This window comes from Saccostrea echinata, unplaced genomic scaffold (assembly GCF_033153115.1).
Source record: "Saccostrea echinata isolate AGI-Se365-2 ecotype Australia unplaced genomic scaffold, CSIRO_AGI_Sech_v1 ptg000015l, whole genome shotgun sequence".
In the NCBI taxonomy this organism is placed as follows: Eukaryota; Metazoa; Mollusca; class Bivalvia; order Ostreida; family Ostreidae; genus Saccostrea; species Saccostrea echinata.
The window spans coordinates 2338706-2358867 of NW_026889764.1; the positions used below are offsets into that span (position 1 = coordinate 2338706).

The 20162-nt window shown below is 31.1% G+C and overlaps 1 protein-coding gene across 1 annotated transcript; it reads left to right on the plus strand.

The window, feature by feature from the left end:
• Positions 1-3270: 3270 nt before the first annotated feature.
• Positions 3271-19466, plus strand: LOC133187987 (fibropellin-3-like). Its single transcript, XM_061323377.1, has 9 exons — positions 3271-3436; positions 4634-4744; positions 6558-6668; positions 15278-15391; positions 15779-15889; positions 18459-18569; positions 18690-18800; positions 18940-19030; positions 19142-19466. The coding sequence occupies exons 1-9, from the start codon at positions 3271-3273 to the stop codon at positions 19296-19298; spliced, it is 1083 nt and encodes a 360-aa protein (XP_061179361.1). The 3' UTR covers positions 19299-19466.
• Positions 19467-20162: the final 696 nt, after the last annotated feature.

Here is a 20162-nt window from a genome sequence, read left to right on the forward strand (position 1 = left end):
ATATTGTTGCACAGTACTCCTGAAGTTTCTCCTTCACCACTGTTTTTATTTTAGTGAGGAGTTAAGAAAGAGGCTTGGTAGAACATTTACTGGAACCCGCTATGTATCTCTGTAAGGATTTTTATGAAGTTTCGGAATCCAAAATAGATATGGTAATTCAAATTCATTTTGGTTTTTAGGAATATTAAAAATACATGTATTCAAAACTGACAATTGATTTTGAAGAATTTTCTCTTCAGAAAGGGAGCTTTGGGTATAAGTTAGATTACAATATGTAGAATTAAATCCCAGTTCCTCTAAAATACAATTTTAATTATGAGTCTTACAAACAAAGACAATATTGTAACCTGCTTTGTCAGCAAGGGCCAATATATACTGATCGTGTAAGCCACTAATTTTTTTTTCACTTCTGAACTATTGAACACTTAAGGACAGTTGGTTTTCATTTTGTCCCTAAATATATTTCAGGATATGTTGAAATTATGATCATGTCATTTAATTTGTAACCCTGATTGAAATGGAAAAAGACTATTTTCTTAGTTAATTATACTTTTTACGGTAAACCAGATTTATGATTAGTTAATATTACTCTTTTGTTCGTGTATGCAATTGATTAACCGGTATATATATATATATATATATTATTTTTAATAATTTCATCATGTTATTTATTTTGCATTTGAAATATATCTCTTGAATAATCCACTATTTAAATGAATCCCACGCCGATTCCGTTTGAAGGGATTTGATGCAAATAGAAGGGTCAAAGAATCCATATTCAACTTTGAATTGTTATACCAATATTTTATATCGTTTTTTTTATCCGTTTCCTTTTTTTCCTTCGATTTCTTCCAATGTACGTTTTTCTGCTAATTCTTTATATTACCTAAAATTACGCTATCAACTTCCTTCTGTCTTTGAGCCCTGATTGATCAGTTAACCTGTTTAAGTATTACTTATCAGCGCATATAAAAGGGAAGCAATATCAAAACCTCGAACGCTTGCAGAACTGTTCAATGACCGATGTTGAAATGATTATCATTCATCTTATTCCAACAGCTTATGTACTTTTCTTGGTCCATTTTGTCCTCCTTGGTAAGTTGATAGGATCAACATTTCTTTAAGGAGTGGATGACATACTGTAGACATACATTTTTTTCCGCGTGGGATTAATTATCGCTATGTACGCGGTCACAATTTTCCCGCTGAAATTTGTCACAGCGTCTTTAGATCCTAACAAGGACGTCGAATGAAAATCCAAGATCACCGCATTATTTTCTACGCACTGATTGACAGAAATTGTGATTAAACGGAATTCTGACTCCATAGAAAAAGTTTGTTAACTTCACAGAATATTGATTTATGTTCAAATTATAAAGAAACTTCTGTTTTTATGAGAAAAATGAGTGAAAAATGAAGACTCATGACATAAAACTGTGACGTGTCTTTAATGTCTGTCGCAAATGTTTTTCAATTCTTACATATAATGTTTTATGTTCATTACTTGAAAATAGAAACGCTGTAATACTCCTTATTTCCTTAAAGTAGAATGGCACTGTGATAAAGCTTAATGTTTTTATTAATAAAAAAGACCAATTATGCAAAATGTATTTTTTGCAAAGATGCTGTTGTCGTACCTGGAGAAATATCAAATGATGTCGCCAATCAGTTCTTAAACAGATATAAGCGTAGTGATTACAGATGTAATACAGATGAGCTTTATTGTGAAACTCACAAAGTCAGTTGTATGGTAAGTAAACCTAGTTAACTGAATTATATATGACATTGTTACATCCATTGCATATTCGACGAACATTTATTTATAATCATTTTTGAGTAATAAAGTGTTATATTTTGATATCATCGCTGTTAAATCGATAACTACCAATATCTTTATTTTGATATATTTATTCTTATTTTTTTAAATCCATAAATTGAAAAGTTCATATTATGTTTGAAAATTTTTGAGAGTCTAATGCATGCAAATTTATGCATAAAATTAAAAACATAAGCAAATAGTATAATGTACAAAATAGCAGATATTGATATTTAAAGATATGAAGTACTGTAGAAGCTCGACGTTTAGAATTTTTAAATCTCATTAAGCAACACAACGAGAACTCTAGGGAATACTACTGTGGCATAAATAATCCATGTACCTCGGGCCAGACATGTTACCTGTCAACTCCTTGTCCAGCACATTACAGTACTGGATGCACAAGTATGAAACTAAATCTTTACGAAAATGACAATATAAACTGACACGCTTTAAGTTATTTTTAATTACATTGAGCCAAAGCTTATACACCATACATGACAAGACACGAGAATTTCTCGGTTAAAATATATTTTTTGAAATTTTAATTTCGTCAGCAAATGACCCAGGTTATCTGATTTAACAAAATAAAACATTGCATTTCAACAAGAAAATAAAAAAAAATTGACAATTGACTATTAAGTCTTCTATTTATAACCCCATTTATTGATATTTACAATCAGATATTCAAAATGTGCAAGTAATTTGGGGTTGAGGAACAATATATGAGATTCTCTTATGGTTACTTAAATATATTCTTGTTTAAATAGTAGCATGTTACCTGTACTTATATTTATCAAATTTACATGCAGATTTGCTGATTTATATAAAGTTGCAACTTTATTTCTTACTTAGTAACGCAAATGTAGGTGAAAGATTAATTTATATTTAACTTCTGTTCAGGTAATGCTTGTTATGGACAACCTTGCCAGAATGGAGGAACATGCGCATTGGACTCATCTGTCAAAGGATACACCTGTCATTGTTTGAGAGGCTATGACCCAGATACAAATTGTAGAACCTGTGAGTTTGTCTAGCAACTAAGATAATTCCTTTTTATATGCAGTCTGGAGCTCCCATAAGTATTATTCCCTATCTACCATTAAATGTAAGAAGGGTGTGGTTTTTTGGTGTTTTGATATAAAACTTAGAATTTCATTTGAACAAGTAGTTTGTGTTTAATATTTTATTTTTTTATTTCTATGCATTTATTAAAACATTTATTTGAAGTATTCTCACATATATGAGCAGTTTATGCTTCAATTTTTTTTTTAAATGAAAATATAATTATGAAAAATCCAAAAGTCTGTTACTTTATCAAATATCAATCAAAAATATAAGGAACATTAAACCGTCCAAGGTACCAATGAAACTTAAATCATTTAATAAAATCATAATGAAAGGTTTTTTGAAGAGAGCTTCTATATCTCAAAGAACTTAGTTACCAAGTGAATATGCAAACTTTTCCTAAAACGTGTCACTCTGCTCAACAACCAATCATTACAGATATAGACTACTGTAGAAGCAATCCATGTCAGAATGGAGCTTCCTGTTCCTCAAGACTGAATGGTTATACCTGTAGCTGTTTGCCGGGATACAATGGTGTTCATTGTGAAAATAGTTAAGTACGATTATGCATGACGTTTTTACTTTTCATTCTTTTCAATTTATTATTGATTTTTTTGTCAAAATGACAGTACGTAGATGAAGACAAATTTTATTTTGTTATTGAAACGAAAATTATTCGCTTATAAAAGCTTCGTTCAACTTCACTTTTAGTGATTGGGGTTTTACCAGAATGTTTTATACTAATTTTATGCATGCAATATCGAAATAGTTAAATTAAGAGAACTTTTACCAAAAGTTAGTAACATATTTAAAAGTCCGTTTCGTATGTAGTCAACACGTTTATTTTTAAGACCAATCTTTAGAAAATAACGACGAAAAACCTTAAATAAAATGTATAATTTTCATTTATTGACACAAGTTAGAGAAAAAATGCGAAGTAGAATTTTGAATAGGACAATGCTTCTATAGGTTTCATTGTTAACAATGTTTTATTACATTTTACATACTCGCAATCGCTTATAGCTATGACGTCTCAACTGCTCAACTATGACGTCACAGCCTATGACACTTTGTTATGAAAAGATAGAGGCAAAGGAAAAATCTAAGAAAATGTACTAAACAGAAATTTCAATGTTTTGTAGATGAATATGGAATTTATTTCACTCGTGAGACAGAATTTTTGGTATTTTCACTCGTGCTTCGCACTCGTGAAATTATCAAAAAAATCCTGTCCCAATCGTGAAATAAATTCCATATTCATCTACAAAATATTGAATATCCTCTATTTATTTTGTATAATATAATTTTCGCTCACTCAACACTTCCTTTGTATTAAGAAGACGTAATTATTATGAGAAGATGAATGACCAGAAATCAGATGATAGGTTATCTTATCAAGGAATATGGTTTTGAAAGAATCAGTTGAGTCTAGAGCAATAGCATTCTTGTAAATACAAAATTAAAATCAATCACTATAAATTTACAATGAAAAGTAATCTGTAATGTGAGCCATGTGGTTAATAAACATGAAAAATATATTTAAAAGAAACTTCTTTTTTTTTTTTTAATCAAGCCAATACCCTTTGATCAAATCTAAATAAAATCCAAGTCTGATATCATGAAAAGCGCAAAAGGATACAATTGCATTCAAGGCAAGAACATAAGATGAGATCGCTTCTGAAAATGGAAACACGACTTTAAAATCAGGGAATGTAAATCTAGGTAACTTATATTTCTTTTCATATACAGATATAAATGAGTGTGCCAGTTCGCCGTGTAATCATGGTAGATGTGTAGATCATGTCAACAAATACACATGCACCTGTGATCCGGGATACACGGGAATCAACTGTCAAATAGGTGAGAGACCTGAAAAAAGGCGTAAAGCATATTGTCTTTCTTGGTATTTCCTCTGTGTATTACTCAGTTTTACTGTTGATTATACTCGATCAAGTGACGGTGTGATCCGACCTTCTGGATCACCACACCGTGGTTCATCATTCTCTGAAACTGACACAAAGCATACCGTTCTTTTGTTTTTGCATATCAGAAAAATCTTTTAAAATTATTAGGAGTAGCAAATAAACCTTGCTATAGGTAATATCAATTTATCTAACATAGATTTAGCATATAATGGAGGGGTATATAATATATTTAATCTAAAACAGTAACTTGTTTTGAGTAGGTTGATCTTATTAATTATCCATTTGGCCAGTGCGTATTTTACGATTAAATTCGATGCTCAGAGTCTCGCTGGATTAAATGATCTGCGCCTGTCAACTTGACGAAATCCGACTCCTCGAATTAAGTTACTATTAATATTATATGTTTTCTTTTTCCTTTTTAATTGATATGAGTATGGTTTCGTAACCCACCCTTTTCAACGAGATATGATCTTGTTCACTGTTGTGAATAGTGATACTTGATTTATTATTTACCTTGAACAAGATTAAACAAAGAATACAATTTTACTTAAAAATCGGAATGTTTTTGGAGAATTCAAATAAGAAGTTGACTTTTCAAGGAATTACTTTTTACTGCGCAAGAATTTAATGGAGTGGTCGATGAGTCATAACAGTAGTGGTTTTCCCCCTGTGGTTGTGAAATACAATAATTGTTAAATAATGGTACATTCCATCATGTGGGCGTTTTCAAATAATCCCTAGCTGATATAAAGAGATGAAAGGTGAATCGTTGGAATGGACATTGCCTCCTTCCAATGATTTTCTATATATTTAATCCAAATAGAATATTTTTTAAATTCAAAATCGTTGATACAGTCGACATTAGAGTTGTGGTGGGATTGTTGTGCAACAGCTTTACACGCATGATGGAAAAAGTCATTAGGTTTTAAATACATGTATTCAGAAAACACAGTGTGGAGATCCAAAAGGTCGAATCACACTCTGAAATATCAACAGAACAGGACAAAAGAACAAAACAAAAATTGATGGGTATATAGTAAAGACTCTTTCATCGTTTATCCCTCCCTTTTTCTGTCTGCTACTTGTTTTATTTTCTTTAACATTTTACTGATAGGGTTTGACATTGTTTGATTGGGATTTCTTGTTTCTTCCACATCAGTATATGGCTAAATTGCAGACTACCTTTGATTTTTGGTGGGGTCTAGGTTTTTTTGGACAAAATTATGACTAAGACAAAGCTTTTTTGATGTTTTTATGTTACTGTGACAAATATTCGGAATGCCCAATGAATAGAAAGGTGATGTTTACTCCTTTAGGCATCTGATCCCACCTTAGTGATCCAGTTGTCTATGTTTTTTATCCTTTCGTGATTTTGTATTTTTAGGATTTATGAAATTGATCACGGTTCGTTATTTTTACCTTTTCATTCTTTTAAATTCTTCTAGCTCAAACACTTCTCTTCTATGTAAGCAACTTCAAGATTAATACCGTATAAGTGGAAATTTTAGCGAGATAAAACTTATCCTAAAAAAATTGACATTTATTTTTAGCGAGAAGTAATTTTAGCGATTTTTAAATGCTAACTATAGAACCTATTACAAATAAAAGGCTATTAATTTTTAGCGATATTCAATTTTAGCAATCCCAGCAGCCTAGTTAATAATGCCAAAATTAAATCCTCGCTAAAAATTCTACTTATACGGTAATAGTATTCAGAAGAAATTCTCAATGATCATATTTCCTTATAGACATTAACGAATGTCAGAGTTCACCTTGTGTCCATGGCAACTGTACAGATCTTGTCAATATGTACACTTGTGAATGTCAACTCGGATATACTGGAGTCAACTGTGAAACAGGTATATAACTTTAAAATAAAATAAATCAGTTAAAAAATATACTTGAAATCCTCCGGGGTACATATTCAACTTTAAGTAGTTTAATCACTGATTGTTATATGATTAAGGGGAAATATTTTAATTCATTATAGATAATTTTTTTAAAATAGAAATCAACGAATGTGTAAGCTCACCATGTATTTATGGAGAATGTGTCGACGAAATCGCTAAATACACATGTACCTGTGATGTTTTGTTTGTCGGAAATCGTTGTGAAGAAGGTAATGTTTGTAAACTTGAGCAACAAAAATATTTTTTATTGTGATAATCATCTTTATAAAATAAATGAAACTTTTACTTATAATTTCCTAGTGAATGCAACATACATAATAACCATAGTGTTAGGATTATTGGGAATCATAACGACCATACTAGGATTGTTTATCATGTGGAGGAAAAAGAAGTAAGATTTGTAATGTTCTATTTTGATCAAGCAATACAAATCATATATCGTCATTATTGGAATATAAAAGCATGTTCCAGTATGATTATATTATATAATATGTTTTTCATTCTAGAAAGCAGATAGATTCCACACCGCCTTTTCCGTTTGAAAACATGAAACTTGGTCAAACGAAATCCCAGTTTCCTAGAAAAGCTGTACAGATGGGTAGTACTATCCCTCAACCAGATCCTATTTCGTTTCCAGATGGGAATCTTGGACAGCCAGAAATAAATTTCTGCAGCAACAGATAAACATTTTTCTCTATTTGACGAAGTCTTCAACTTTGTGACTTAAAGTGTTCGAGAACTGCATTTTAAAAAAAACACGTATATACTCGCCAATAAGCGCTTATACATGGAAGTCGGTGTTTTTTGTGGTTTTTTTTTTTTGTTTTTGTTTATGTTTTTGTTTTTTGTTGCCAGAATCTGTTTCCAAATTTATATATTAAACATTCGATGTATTAACCTCTGGTTCAAAGTATGTTTTTGATGTGAAATTAATATTTTATCCTTTATTAACAATATAAACAATATAACAATATATTAACAATATAAACCAATATAAGACCATTTGAATATGTAGGGTACTTGTGTTTTATGGATATGGTTACCTTAGAATTTTGACAGTCAAATATATCAGCAAAGAAAACTAGTGTTCCAAGGAATGCATGTGCCCTCTGCTTTATAGCATCATAAACAATTAAAATAAATCTAAGAGTGGTCAGCTTTTCATTTGCTACTAGCATTATACTTTTTCAGTCATTTGCCTGCAAAGAAAAAAAATCCATGGATAGCAAGACCAATATAATAGCACAATAAACTATCCTCCAAAAGATATTTCAGTCTGTCTTTACTGCAACTGTCAGTCTATAATGATCCTTTTTAAACTTAAATATTTTAAATTTTAGATTGTGGTTCCTGTATAGCATATAGTTTCAGAGTGCATGTACGATGCCATGAGCTCATAAACATGTGATATAAATACCAGTCATCAAAACTATATCACTCAAAATTAAAAAAAAAAAAAACAAACTAAGTTTAATCAACCGTCTAAGGTATTTTTGCAAAGAAAGTCAAAGGTCAAGGTCAAGTGGGCTGCAATGCTGATATTTTTCTATGATTTATTTATGGCAGATAGTGCATGTGCTAAATAGCATAATAGTGTACCTATCAAATGTCAAAAATATGCTATATATTTTGGTAACAAAGCCAAAGTACCAAGCAATATATGTGCGACATATCAAATCCATACCTCTTACAGTTCTCAATCTAAAAGGTGTGACAGGCGAACAGACAGAAAGACGCCGGGTAAAGTGATCCCTAAGTGTCGTTCTGCTCTGGAGGAGACACAAAAATCATGTACCAGTGGTCATTTGCATCAAACAAAATTACTTGCAAGCAAATCTTGTTTGTCGGACGCAGTAAATGCAAACGGCATGTTGTTAACCTGATCTGTCAATTTATTCATATGCAACATTTTTAAAGATACATCGTTATATGTGCGTATAATTATAATGATCGTAAGAATTATTTATCATGAGGGTAATCATCCTTTTGTTCCAGAGTAAAAGTTTCAAGTGAGCTTTCCTGATCAAATTTTGTCGGCGTCCCTCTGTAAACTCGTTTTTGAATTCTTCTCAATAATCAACAGGCTAATCTCCATCAAACTTGCCACAAAACATCATAGAGTAAATGGGATCTATAAAGGGCCACACCCTCTTTCAAGGGGAGATAATTAGGAATAAGTTAAAATTTAATGCGATCCTTTAAAAATTTTCTTCTAAAAGACCACCGAGCCAGAAAAATGAAACCTATCTGGAAGCATTCCCATTTAATGTAGATTCAAGTTTGTTCAAATCATGACGCCCATGAGTAGGATTGGGGCCATAATGGGCGATCAAAGTTTTACATAGGAATGTAGTGGAAAAACATCTTTTTAAAATCTTCTTTTCAAGAACCATTGGACCATAAAAGTTCAAACTTATGTGAAAGCTTCACTATCTAGTGTAGAATCAAATTTGTTCATATCATAGCCTCCGGAGTAGGATGGCGCCACAGTGGGCGATCAAAGTTTAAACAAAGCAATATATAGGAAAAATCTTTAAATATCTTCTTCGCAAGAAAAACCCATGATTAATCATATTTATATGGAAGCATCCTCATTTAGTGTAAATTCACTTTCGCTCAAATCATGACTCTCGGGGGAGGGTGGGGTCACAATGGGTGATAAAATATTTACATTGTAATATATATAGTTGAAAAATCTTGAAAAGTTTTCTTCTCGAGAACAGCGAAATTTTGATCATATATAATATAAATAGGAATTTTTTTTAAATCTTCTCAAGGACAGAAAAGCTATGAAGATTCATATTAATATGAAGTTTTTTTTAAAGTTTAGATTTATATTTTGTTTCAGAAAATAATCTTCAACACGACTGCAATTAAGTTGATACGAATATTTGAATATATGTATAGCGAATTCTTAAAAGAACTTATTTATGATTGCTAACATAAAATTCTCTTTCTCTTTTGATGATTATGATGTTTGTCATTATAACTTTTTTTGGTCAAATATAAAATGAATCTTTAATAGATGTGAATCATTTAAAATTTTACGTCATGACTTTATACCTTTGATTTTCAATTCGTAGATAATGTAAACGTAACAAATAAATATAACAAGAATTTATATGTTTGGTCAATGATTCCAGTGAATACTTGATTAATTCATGCAACATATTCATCCCATTACTTTACTATTTATAATTATAAAGGTTTGTCATACAATGACAATTTAAATGCAAGGAATGAATTGTTTTACAAAGCTGAAATAATCATCCAAACTACTTAAGCGCAACATCTTTAGGTATATTTTATGTCACCAGACTTCTGAACCACAGGTAATTTGGTCCTTTAAAAAATTTCTTTGATTTTATTTAATCACATATTTTTATAAACTATTTCCCAATAAAACTGTAAATCATTGTGTCCTTTAGTAGATAACTCGTTAAAAATTATACCTGATACTTACTTCACAGACTTCCTTTGTTATGCTGTTGACCCAGATTGATCAATTGACCTCGTTAAGTTAACTTATCAGTAAGTATAAAAAGTAAGCAAATGACGAAAATTTTATATTTTATTGCGTAGTTCATTGACCGATGTTGAAATGTTAATTTTCTTACCAATTCCAATTTCATATGTATTTTTACTGATCCAGTGTGCCCTTTGTGGTAAGTTATCACTTACAATTTCACGAGTTTTTAACACGAAAAGTTCAGAAACTTTAAATGATAACTGTGCATGAAATATGCATTTTTAAATAAATAATTATAAATTCAAATATCAAATAATAAAATTGATATTCCGTCTTTGCTGATTTTTACCGATAAAAGGTTTTACCAATTGATATTAATTATAATAAAAAAAAAATGTAAAATCAATTTAAAAATGGATTCCATCAGCGATTTGTATATTGCATACTGCAAAGTTTTCATACGTTATCTGATTTTTCTTGCCGCGAGGAACCTCTACATCCCGGCCTCATCAGCCAATGTAGAAAGATTATTCAACGTCGTTGAAAAAATGTTCCAGAGTGGATTGAGAACTTTTAAATTGCTACCGAAGGCGCTCTGTACTTATATGCAAGAAAGAGATTCATTTTGAGAGAAAAGTGGTAAAATTATTCCATAAATATACGTACGTAACAAACGAAAACTTTTGATTTTTTTCTTCATCTTTTCTCTTCAAAATTATTGAATTTTTTTTTTCGTCTTCTGGTTTGTTTTGGAGTATAATTAAATATTCAATCTCTCTAACCATCTCGCAAACATTGATTTTGTATGGATTTCATAGTATACAAATATTGACTGGGGTTGAGGGTAACATTGATTATGTTAGCCTGCAAGGGGTGAGCGGAGGGCAATATTTTTGTCCCGGGCGGGCTAACATAATTTTGCCCGTAAACACACACAAATATTGTTTTGTTATATGAAAAACAAATCAATATAATAGTATTCTGATTTTATTCAATAACATTCGGCAACTTAACTGTGTCCAATGCACGTTGATTGTATTTGTAACGAATCTTCAAGTTGCCATGATTGTGTTACTTGTCTTTTTTTTATGTGACATTATGTTTTTGGAAGAAGCGACGGTATTATACGTCACAATAAATCAGTTCACTAATCAGAATCAAAATCAATAATATAGTGGGAAAACTCTCTTTACCGGTCAATAATAACAATTAAATAACAGTCACTATCTTTCGGAGAAGGACTGTTAAAGAATATAGAGACTTTCCTTTACTACTTTACTAAATATAAAAAAAAATACTGCATACAATTTTAAATACTTTTTGGAACTCAAAAATATATGCATGGTATTTCAAAAAAAAACGTATCCTTTAAGAACATTTTGTAAATTTGTTTCTGGTACACTTTGAACCAATAAAGATGATGTTGATGTACAATACAACTTCCTCCTCTAAATTAAAAAACGCGCTTAATTGCATCAATATTTCCAATGCTTATCAAGTCTAACTCGCTTTTATTGAATTTTATTGACGTAAATCTTCTAGTGTCTTAAAGTATTAGAGAGAAAGAAAAATATGCAAAATCCATTTTTAAGCAGAAACTGTCGCTGTACCAGGGGAAATACAAGATGATGTTGCCAATCAGTTCTTAAACAGATATAAGCGTAGTGATTACAGATGTAATACGGATGAGCCTTATTGTGAAAGAAGCAAAGTCAGTTGTATGGTAAGCAGGAGTTATATAACATTTACTGCACTCGTTAAGAGATTCAACAAACACATTCTTTTTTTTTAATGCTAAAAATCCTTTGCAGTGATAATGTGTTCATTAGAATAAATAGTTATAAATAAAAATATTGTTTTAGTTTTATAATTTTGAGATATTTCTCGCTAATCCTTTAATCACATGTATGGTGAATCAGAAATTTTGATCCGAGTAAAAGCTTAAAACACATTTCAAGCAAAAAATTAGAGAGAGAAAACTTCGTGTATATTTTGAAAGACTGCTTCTTAATTTGAATTCAAATTGAAAAAGTAATATACCGGTATGTTACTTGATTTGTAGATCTTTCTGACCTAGTTTATACTTAGAACAATACAATTTATTTGTTTTCTTGTCAAAAATTGATAAAAATATTAAGTACTGATAACCATCCAAATTTATTGTTGTTTAAATTTTGATAAAGCAACACAACGAAAACTCCAGGGAATATTACTGTGGCCGCAATAATCCCTGTACCTCAGGGCAGACATGTTATCTGTCAACTCCTTGTCCAGCACACTACAGGACAGGCTGCACAAGTATGAACATATAATTGCATTTACCATAAATGTTTACATCACTTTATACACGTATTTAGTATTCATATGTACCCTTAATGGTTATACCACCAGATATCAATTAACAGATCTAAATCTTACACTCTGCACAGCCTCTTTCTTTAATCTTTGCCAAAATATGCAGTGAATGAGAAATTTGAGGAGAACTGTTCAACAATATATTAGAGAAGTGTTGTTAAATCAGATGCAGATAAAAACTCCAAAGAAGTTTTAGAAAATTTGAAGTCACAAAATTTTCAAAAATCAATAACATCAAAACATATGACTTTTCAACACTTTATACAACCATTGCCCACTAGAAATTAAAGTCCAGGCTTTCTTTCATAAAAACAGCTCCTTTTTCAATGAAAATGGAGCTTGTTAATTTACATACCTTGACACTCGTCATCTACAAATTAATTTTGTTAAATAACTTTTTGTTTGTACATACTCCGAATTTGATAATTAAAAAATGCTTGAGTTTCTGATTGACGATATCTATGTAAATTTTTGGAGATCAAGTCATCTAACAATCTTTCAGAAATCCATTAGTACTAATAGCGTCCTGTTATTAGCAGACCTTTTTATGTATAATTCATATATGAAGCAGAATTTATTTGAAACTTCTATTAAGAGAAGAAGCCTCTTGCTGTGGCCTTCACTTCGTCATCAAGATATAACATGACATTTTAGAAATCAACAATATTCATTTTCATTCCTATGTTGATTCGATATATCCCTTTGAACGCAAAATAGATACTTCACAGACTGACACATCTGTTTTATATTTTGATTATTCACTAGAAAAAGACATGAATGGCAAACTTAAGTATAAGAACTTCATGAAGATTTCAGCTTTTCTATCGTAAACGTCAATTATTTTGTAAGAATATACAATTATCACCTGCATGTGGAGTTTATGTCCCCATTAGATTCGATACGCAAGAGCAACCTCTACGTACGAAACATTTTTTAAACGAGACAAGTTATTGACAAAAACAATTGACGTAACAAGAATATCAACAGTCCCGTTTAAAATCATATTCTATGGCCGATGACCTAGTTAGCAAATACAGTCTATCGTTAAGTCAAATGTTGACAGACATTAGGCCATCAATTGTTAGGCCATCATTTTCACATTGAATCTACGGATTTTTCCGTTTTCCCGTTCAGGACAAGGAGCACACAGTGGATATAACCTGTCAACAGGGGATGTTTACTCCAACATGGCATCTGATCCTACTATGATGTTCTTGTTATTTGAAACAGAGATCAAAACTAAAGTAAAAAGAAAACACGGTTTTAGCATATAATGATCAAGTTTATTGTTGTTAAGAGCCATTACTTTTGTTAATCATGCAAACACCTTTGTACATATATAACTAAAATATGTACAGATAGCCAGCTGGATATATTTCATTCAAGGATCAATTAGAATAACAAAGAATGGACTAACAGGCCAGTGAACAATTTTCCCAAAAGTAACATTCCAATATCAGTATTCGTAGTTATATTTATCTATATGCCTGAATTCTCCAAATTTGCATTTTAAACATTAAATTGATTATTCGCAATTTCTAAGATGAGCCTTCCGTTTTGGCTTAAACAGAATTTTTCCTGTTTAAGTACAGATTTTTGAATGAAACTTTACCTTAAAGTCCTTCAGGTCTCCATCTAAATAGAATTCTGAAATTTTTATAGATTCCGATCTAAGGATTAATTTATTATGTTTTTAATAGGAGCATCCATCCCGTGTCAACCGGTCACACCCGCCGTGTGCTTATTGTCATGGCCGGGCAAACGGAAAAGTTTGTCAGTCAGCGTTCGACTTAGTGATAGATTGTATTTGCTGACTAGGTCATTGTATCGACCATAGAATTTAGGAAATGTTGACTTTAAACGAAATTGTTGATATCCATTTTTCATCACCAAGGTCTTGTCAATAGCTTCCCTTGTTTTAGAAATTGTCTGTACACTTTTGCGTTTACTTTAATTCAACTTGAGGAATAGTTGTATACAGTGCTGAAAAGTCATACGTTTTGAGGTTATTGATTTTGATTACAATTTTTTCTAAAAGTTCCTTGCAGTTTTTTTAAAAGACGAAAACCAAATCCGATCCAGTATCTTATTAAATACTGAAGTGGACCTTTGCAGAGTGGGAACTTTGTGTAGTACTTTAATACTCATTAAATTTTGATATTTGTTTGTTAAGGATAAATTCATATTGCACTTTTTTAGGTAACGCTTGTTACGGACAACCTTGTCAAAATAGCGGAACATGCACCCAAGACTCATCTGTCAAAGGATACAACTGTCGTTGCTTAAGAGGATATGATCCCGATACTGATTGTAGAACACGTGAGTTTAATATCTATTCAGAATTGACATGCGACCGAAAACCCACATACGTTACATCCCCTTACCGGACTTTAAATAAAACAAATAATATATTTCTTTTCTTCACAACTCGTACATAAATCAACAGGTTGTGCTTTTAGGATTTTAAAAATTGTATTGAGAAAAAAATCCAACTAATTTTTTTATCTTTCATAATTCCAATATTTGGTACATGTATATAAAATATCAAGTACACTTACTGCCTTTTCAAATACATGTCTGACAGAGCGTATAAACTTTGAAGGCCCCATTGAAATTTCAATCATTTAGTATATAACTAAGATAAATGTGTCCTATTGATTCATGATATCTCTAAGAATTCGTCAGATATCTGAATGCAAAGCTTTTTTTTTAATTTTAACAAAAACCTTTACAGATATAGACTACTGTAGAAGTAATCCATGTCGAAATGGAGCTTCGTGTTCATCAAGACGGAATGGTTATAACTGTAGCTGTTTGCCAGGATACAATGGTGTTCAGTGTGAAAATAGTAAGTATGATTGGGTAAATAATAATCTAAACTATATACATATATGTTCGAAATAAGTAGTATTAATATCATAAAAAGTATCCTATATTAGAACAAAGTGAAAACTGAAGGTGAAATGAAGACGACGATTAATTGCTTCAAAAGACTTTAAAAAGCACCACTTTTAGTGACTTTGGTCTTCGGAGTTTTAGTAGCCATTGCTCATAGTAAATTGATTCAATTAGACCTTAAATTACAGAAGTTAACATGGGCAACTAAATGAACTGAAGTATTGTACAACATTATGTAAACCAGCAGTTGCACCAGGAATCTTCATAATCATAGACAAATACATACATTCATATTTTTGGAGATGTAATCTTCTTAGATTTATTTCTTTTTATAAAGATATAAATGAATGTGCCAGTTCTCCATGTATTCATGGTAGATGTGTTGATCATGTCAACAAATACACATGTACCTGTGATCCGGGATACACGGGAATCAACTGTCACATAGGTAAGCTAAAGATAAATGTAAAATGTATTTTGTAAAATTCATTATTCCCAAATCAGAGAATCAAGGGTGGCTAAAGTCCTTTTCGTAGTCTCTCAATTCTAATTCCTGTCATTTCCTCATTTCTTTTTTCTATGTTGGAGATTTTTTTTCAAGATTTGGTATATTGTTGTATATTGTTCCTGTTCTAAAAATTAATAAGGAAAATTTTGAATAAAAGCAAAACTAAAAACAACAAAAACAACAAAAACAACAAAACAAAAACAAAAATGCAAAAACGAAAACAAATTATGCATTTTGCAAGAAGCAAAGTTAAAGACTGGGAAATAATTTTTTTTTAAAATTCATTTTGGCCTTCAGACATAACACTTATACGAATTTGAATGCAGGAAAATGTATGCATTTGTGACTTGTATTTTATATTGATAAGGAATTATCAAATACGAAGTATTTTAATATACCGGACTATCAAAACTACAAGCCAAAATAATTTTTTTTTTTAGATCAATCTGTAGCTGGCGATAACGCAATCGCTATTTCACTTTTTAACGAAAATCAACGGCAAATTTCAAATTAGGCATTTTGTTGAAGATTGTGCGTCCAGAAAATTATTAATACCTGTAAAAATAATTCTATTTAGTTATAAATTACATTTAAATATCTCCGAAAACCAATTTGTTGCCTCTCACTTTACAATAACCGATCAAAGATTTCTACATATCACATCAATTTACCCCATTGTTATATTTATATTTAACTGTAGAAATCGACGAGTGTTACAGTTCGCCATGTACATGTATCCCTGGAAACTGTAAAGACCGCATCAATATATATACTTAAAATTGTGAACTTAGTTATACTGTTATCAACTGTAAAACAAGTTATATCTTGTATCGCATCTTTACTGTATTGAACATATTGACAAATAACCAACAGAATCGGAATCTAGTTCTATCAACTTAGGAGTTTCTCTCATTATCTTTATAACTCGCACGTGTCTCGCAAACTTTTTCATTAAATTTCTCCCTCTAATTTTTATTAAGTCGCCCGAACAATTCCAGGCGACATATTGCTACTGCTAGACCAAAAATTTTGTTCTCTAATGTTCTAGCGGAGTGCCGGTAGAATCTTAATGAATCTTCACAGATATGTTAATCACCAACTTTCAATGTGCAATTTGTATACGGGGTTTATATCTCTCAGTTGATTCGATACGCAAGAACATGCTGTATGTGTGTGCAATTTCTAAAACGAGGTAAATTATTGACAAACAAGTTGATGAAACAAGAATGTCAGCAGTCTCGTTTAAAGTCATCATTTCGTAAGTTCTATGGTCGATACAATGACCTTCTCAGCAAATACAGTTTATTATTGAGCCAAATGCTGACTGACGTTTTTCATACTAATTGTTAGGCCATTATTTATACACTGAATTGTCGAAGGATTTTTCCGTTATTTCCCGATCATGACAAGGAGCACACGGCGGGTGTAACCTATCGACAGGGGATGTTCACTCCTCCATGGCACCTGATCTCACCTCTAATGTTTTGGAGGTCCGTGTTTGCTCTGCTCCTATTCTGTAATGTTTAATGGATTTTTGAGCTTGAATACCGTTCGTTATCTCCATATATTTCATTTAGATGCTAAATTTTAACTTTGGCAAAGAATTTAAAATGTTTGGTCCAGAGCTAAAATATCTATGAAAATAAATTATTTTCTGGATTTCAACATATAACACTAGAATGTGTTAAGGCTTAAAAGCTCCCATTTTATAATACATTATTCAACCATGATGTTAAGAAACCAGAAATCCAATCACATTTATGTCTTCCACTTCAGAAGAATTTATTTTCTTATTTTATCAAAGTAAGAATAAGTGCACATCAGTTGTGTATATTGTAGATATTGTAATTCTGTCATTTCCAGAGAAATAGATTTTGTTTCCATTGTAAAACTATTGTTGAAGACGAAAAACATTTTGTGCTTGATTGTCCTATGTATGAACATGCTAGAAAAAAGTTCAAAATTACTAGATGTCAATACCTTATTTTCTTTAGTAAATCCAATTAACCTTATATCTACAAAGCAAATCAGAGACTGATTTAATGTTAGGAACAAGCTTGCTACAGATTAATATTTTGTAATATGTCAATGAATTCCATGGAAATTTAATATTTCTCTGTGACTGCTCAGCCAAAATTTTTTGAAACTTAAAAGGATTGTACTCTGTCAAAGTGTTTCTTACCAAAACAATTGGAATCGGTTGCACAAAATTTGTAGCAATGTTATGGAAATAGCGAATTATGTCACGTGACAGTTGTGTAGGTACGTCGTTTTGGACAACGCTGTGCTTACTGTGCTTTCAACTCCAATAATGCAGTGTTGAGATAGGTTTGTGATGACATATGCTATTACTTGCAGAACAAAAAATTATGTTTTATTTCTCTTCAAATACTTTAACCGTCTACTATATCTTTGTGCTGTTACATAATTTGATCAGATAAATATTTTCCTTGCATCTAAGTAGCTTCAGTATAAATATTCACAGTCATCAAATATTTTGACCTTATAGACATCAATGAATGTCAGAGTTCACCATGTGTTCATGGCAACTGTACAGATCTTGTCAATATGTATACTTGTGAATGTCAACTCGGATATACTGGAGTCAACTGTGAAACAGGTGGGTGATTTACATGTAAGATACATAAGAGAAAAAAGAAATTTGTCAACTCTTAGTGAAACGTATTGAATGATGTTGATGATCATTTTTCTATTATATATACATTGTATAATTTTGAAGAAATCAACGAATGTGTAAGCTCACCATGTTTTTATGGAGAATGTTTCGACGAAATCGCCAAATATACATGTGTCTGTGACGTAATGTTTGTCGGAAATCTCTGCGAAAAAGGTAGGTTCATTGTAAATATCAGTTCATAGTAAAAAACACAAAAAAATATATTATTACAATTTTGCTATCAAAAATTGCGTTTGATGGAATAAATATTATTTTAACTCTTATCATGTCAATCTTCAAATGAATATTTTAGTGAATACAGCATATATAATAACCATAGCGCTAGGAATGCTGGGAATCATAACGACCATAATAGGATTGTTTATCATGTGGAGAAAAAAGAAGTAAGATATTTAATTTTCTAAACTTGAACAACCAATGCAAATGATATATACCAATATTTTGAATACGAAAGTTATCTCCATATATGTTTTTTCTCCATTAATTTATTTTAGAAATAAGATAGATTCTACACCACCTTTTCCGTTTGAAAACATGAAACTTGGCCAGCCGAAATCCCAGTTTCAGCGAAATGCTGTACAGATGGTTCGTACTATTCGGCAACCAGATCCCGTTTTGTTTCCGGATGGAAATCTTGGACAGCCAAATTAATTTAATTCTGCATCAACAGATAAAGGCTTCTTTCTTCTGTACATGAATAAGTTTTATACTCGTAGGCTTAAAGATGCTCGTGAAATGCATTTTAAATATTGATGAAAGGAAAGTTATTACTTTTTAGTAGTTTTCTTTTAATTTTGACACTGTCGAGACATATAAATAGAGAATAATCTACATGTATGTACTTCGTATCATGTGTATTAAATAAATCAGTCTTTTATTTTATTAAGTGATTGACAGCTAATGCATTTTTTACGTTTTGGTTGTGCTTTTAAATCATATTTTTATTAGCAGATATTTTAAAATTTAGAATAAAATAAAGCTCATTATGGGAATTTTTGTGTAATTTTAAGAACTTTAAGCATTGTAAAAAATCAAACTCTGCTTAATTTAAGTAAATCTTGCTACTTAATTAATACATCTACGTGGAAACATGTTTGAAAAAGGTTATGATAACAATGAGAATTTTTTTTTCTCGTATATCCTATGAACAATACAGATTGAATACAGGGCAAAGGTACGGACCTCTGGAAATATCAGATATAAACAGATGCACAGAGGGAATAAGTGTACCCATATCGACCGACCACGTCCGCCATGAACCCTCCAGATTAATAAGGTAGACTGTGTGGATTCACAATTGGTACGAAAGATATTTTTATTTGCAAGCATACGTTATAATAATGATAAATTTCTAAAACGAGGTAAGTTATTGACAAACAAATTGATGAAGGGCTTCAAATATGAATCTGTGCTCAGGACTCAGGGCTATTGAGAAGTGAGGGTTCTTAATCGTGCCAACGCCTACTGTGATATGAGACCCGGTTTTTAATGTCTCATCAGAATAACCGGTGACTT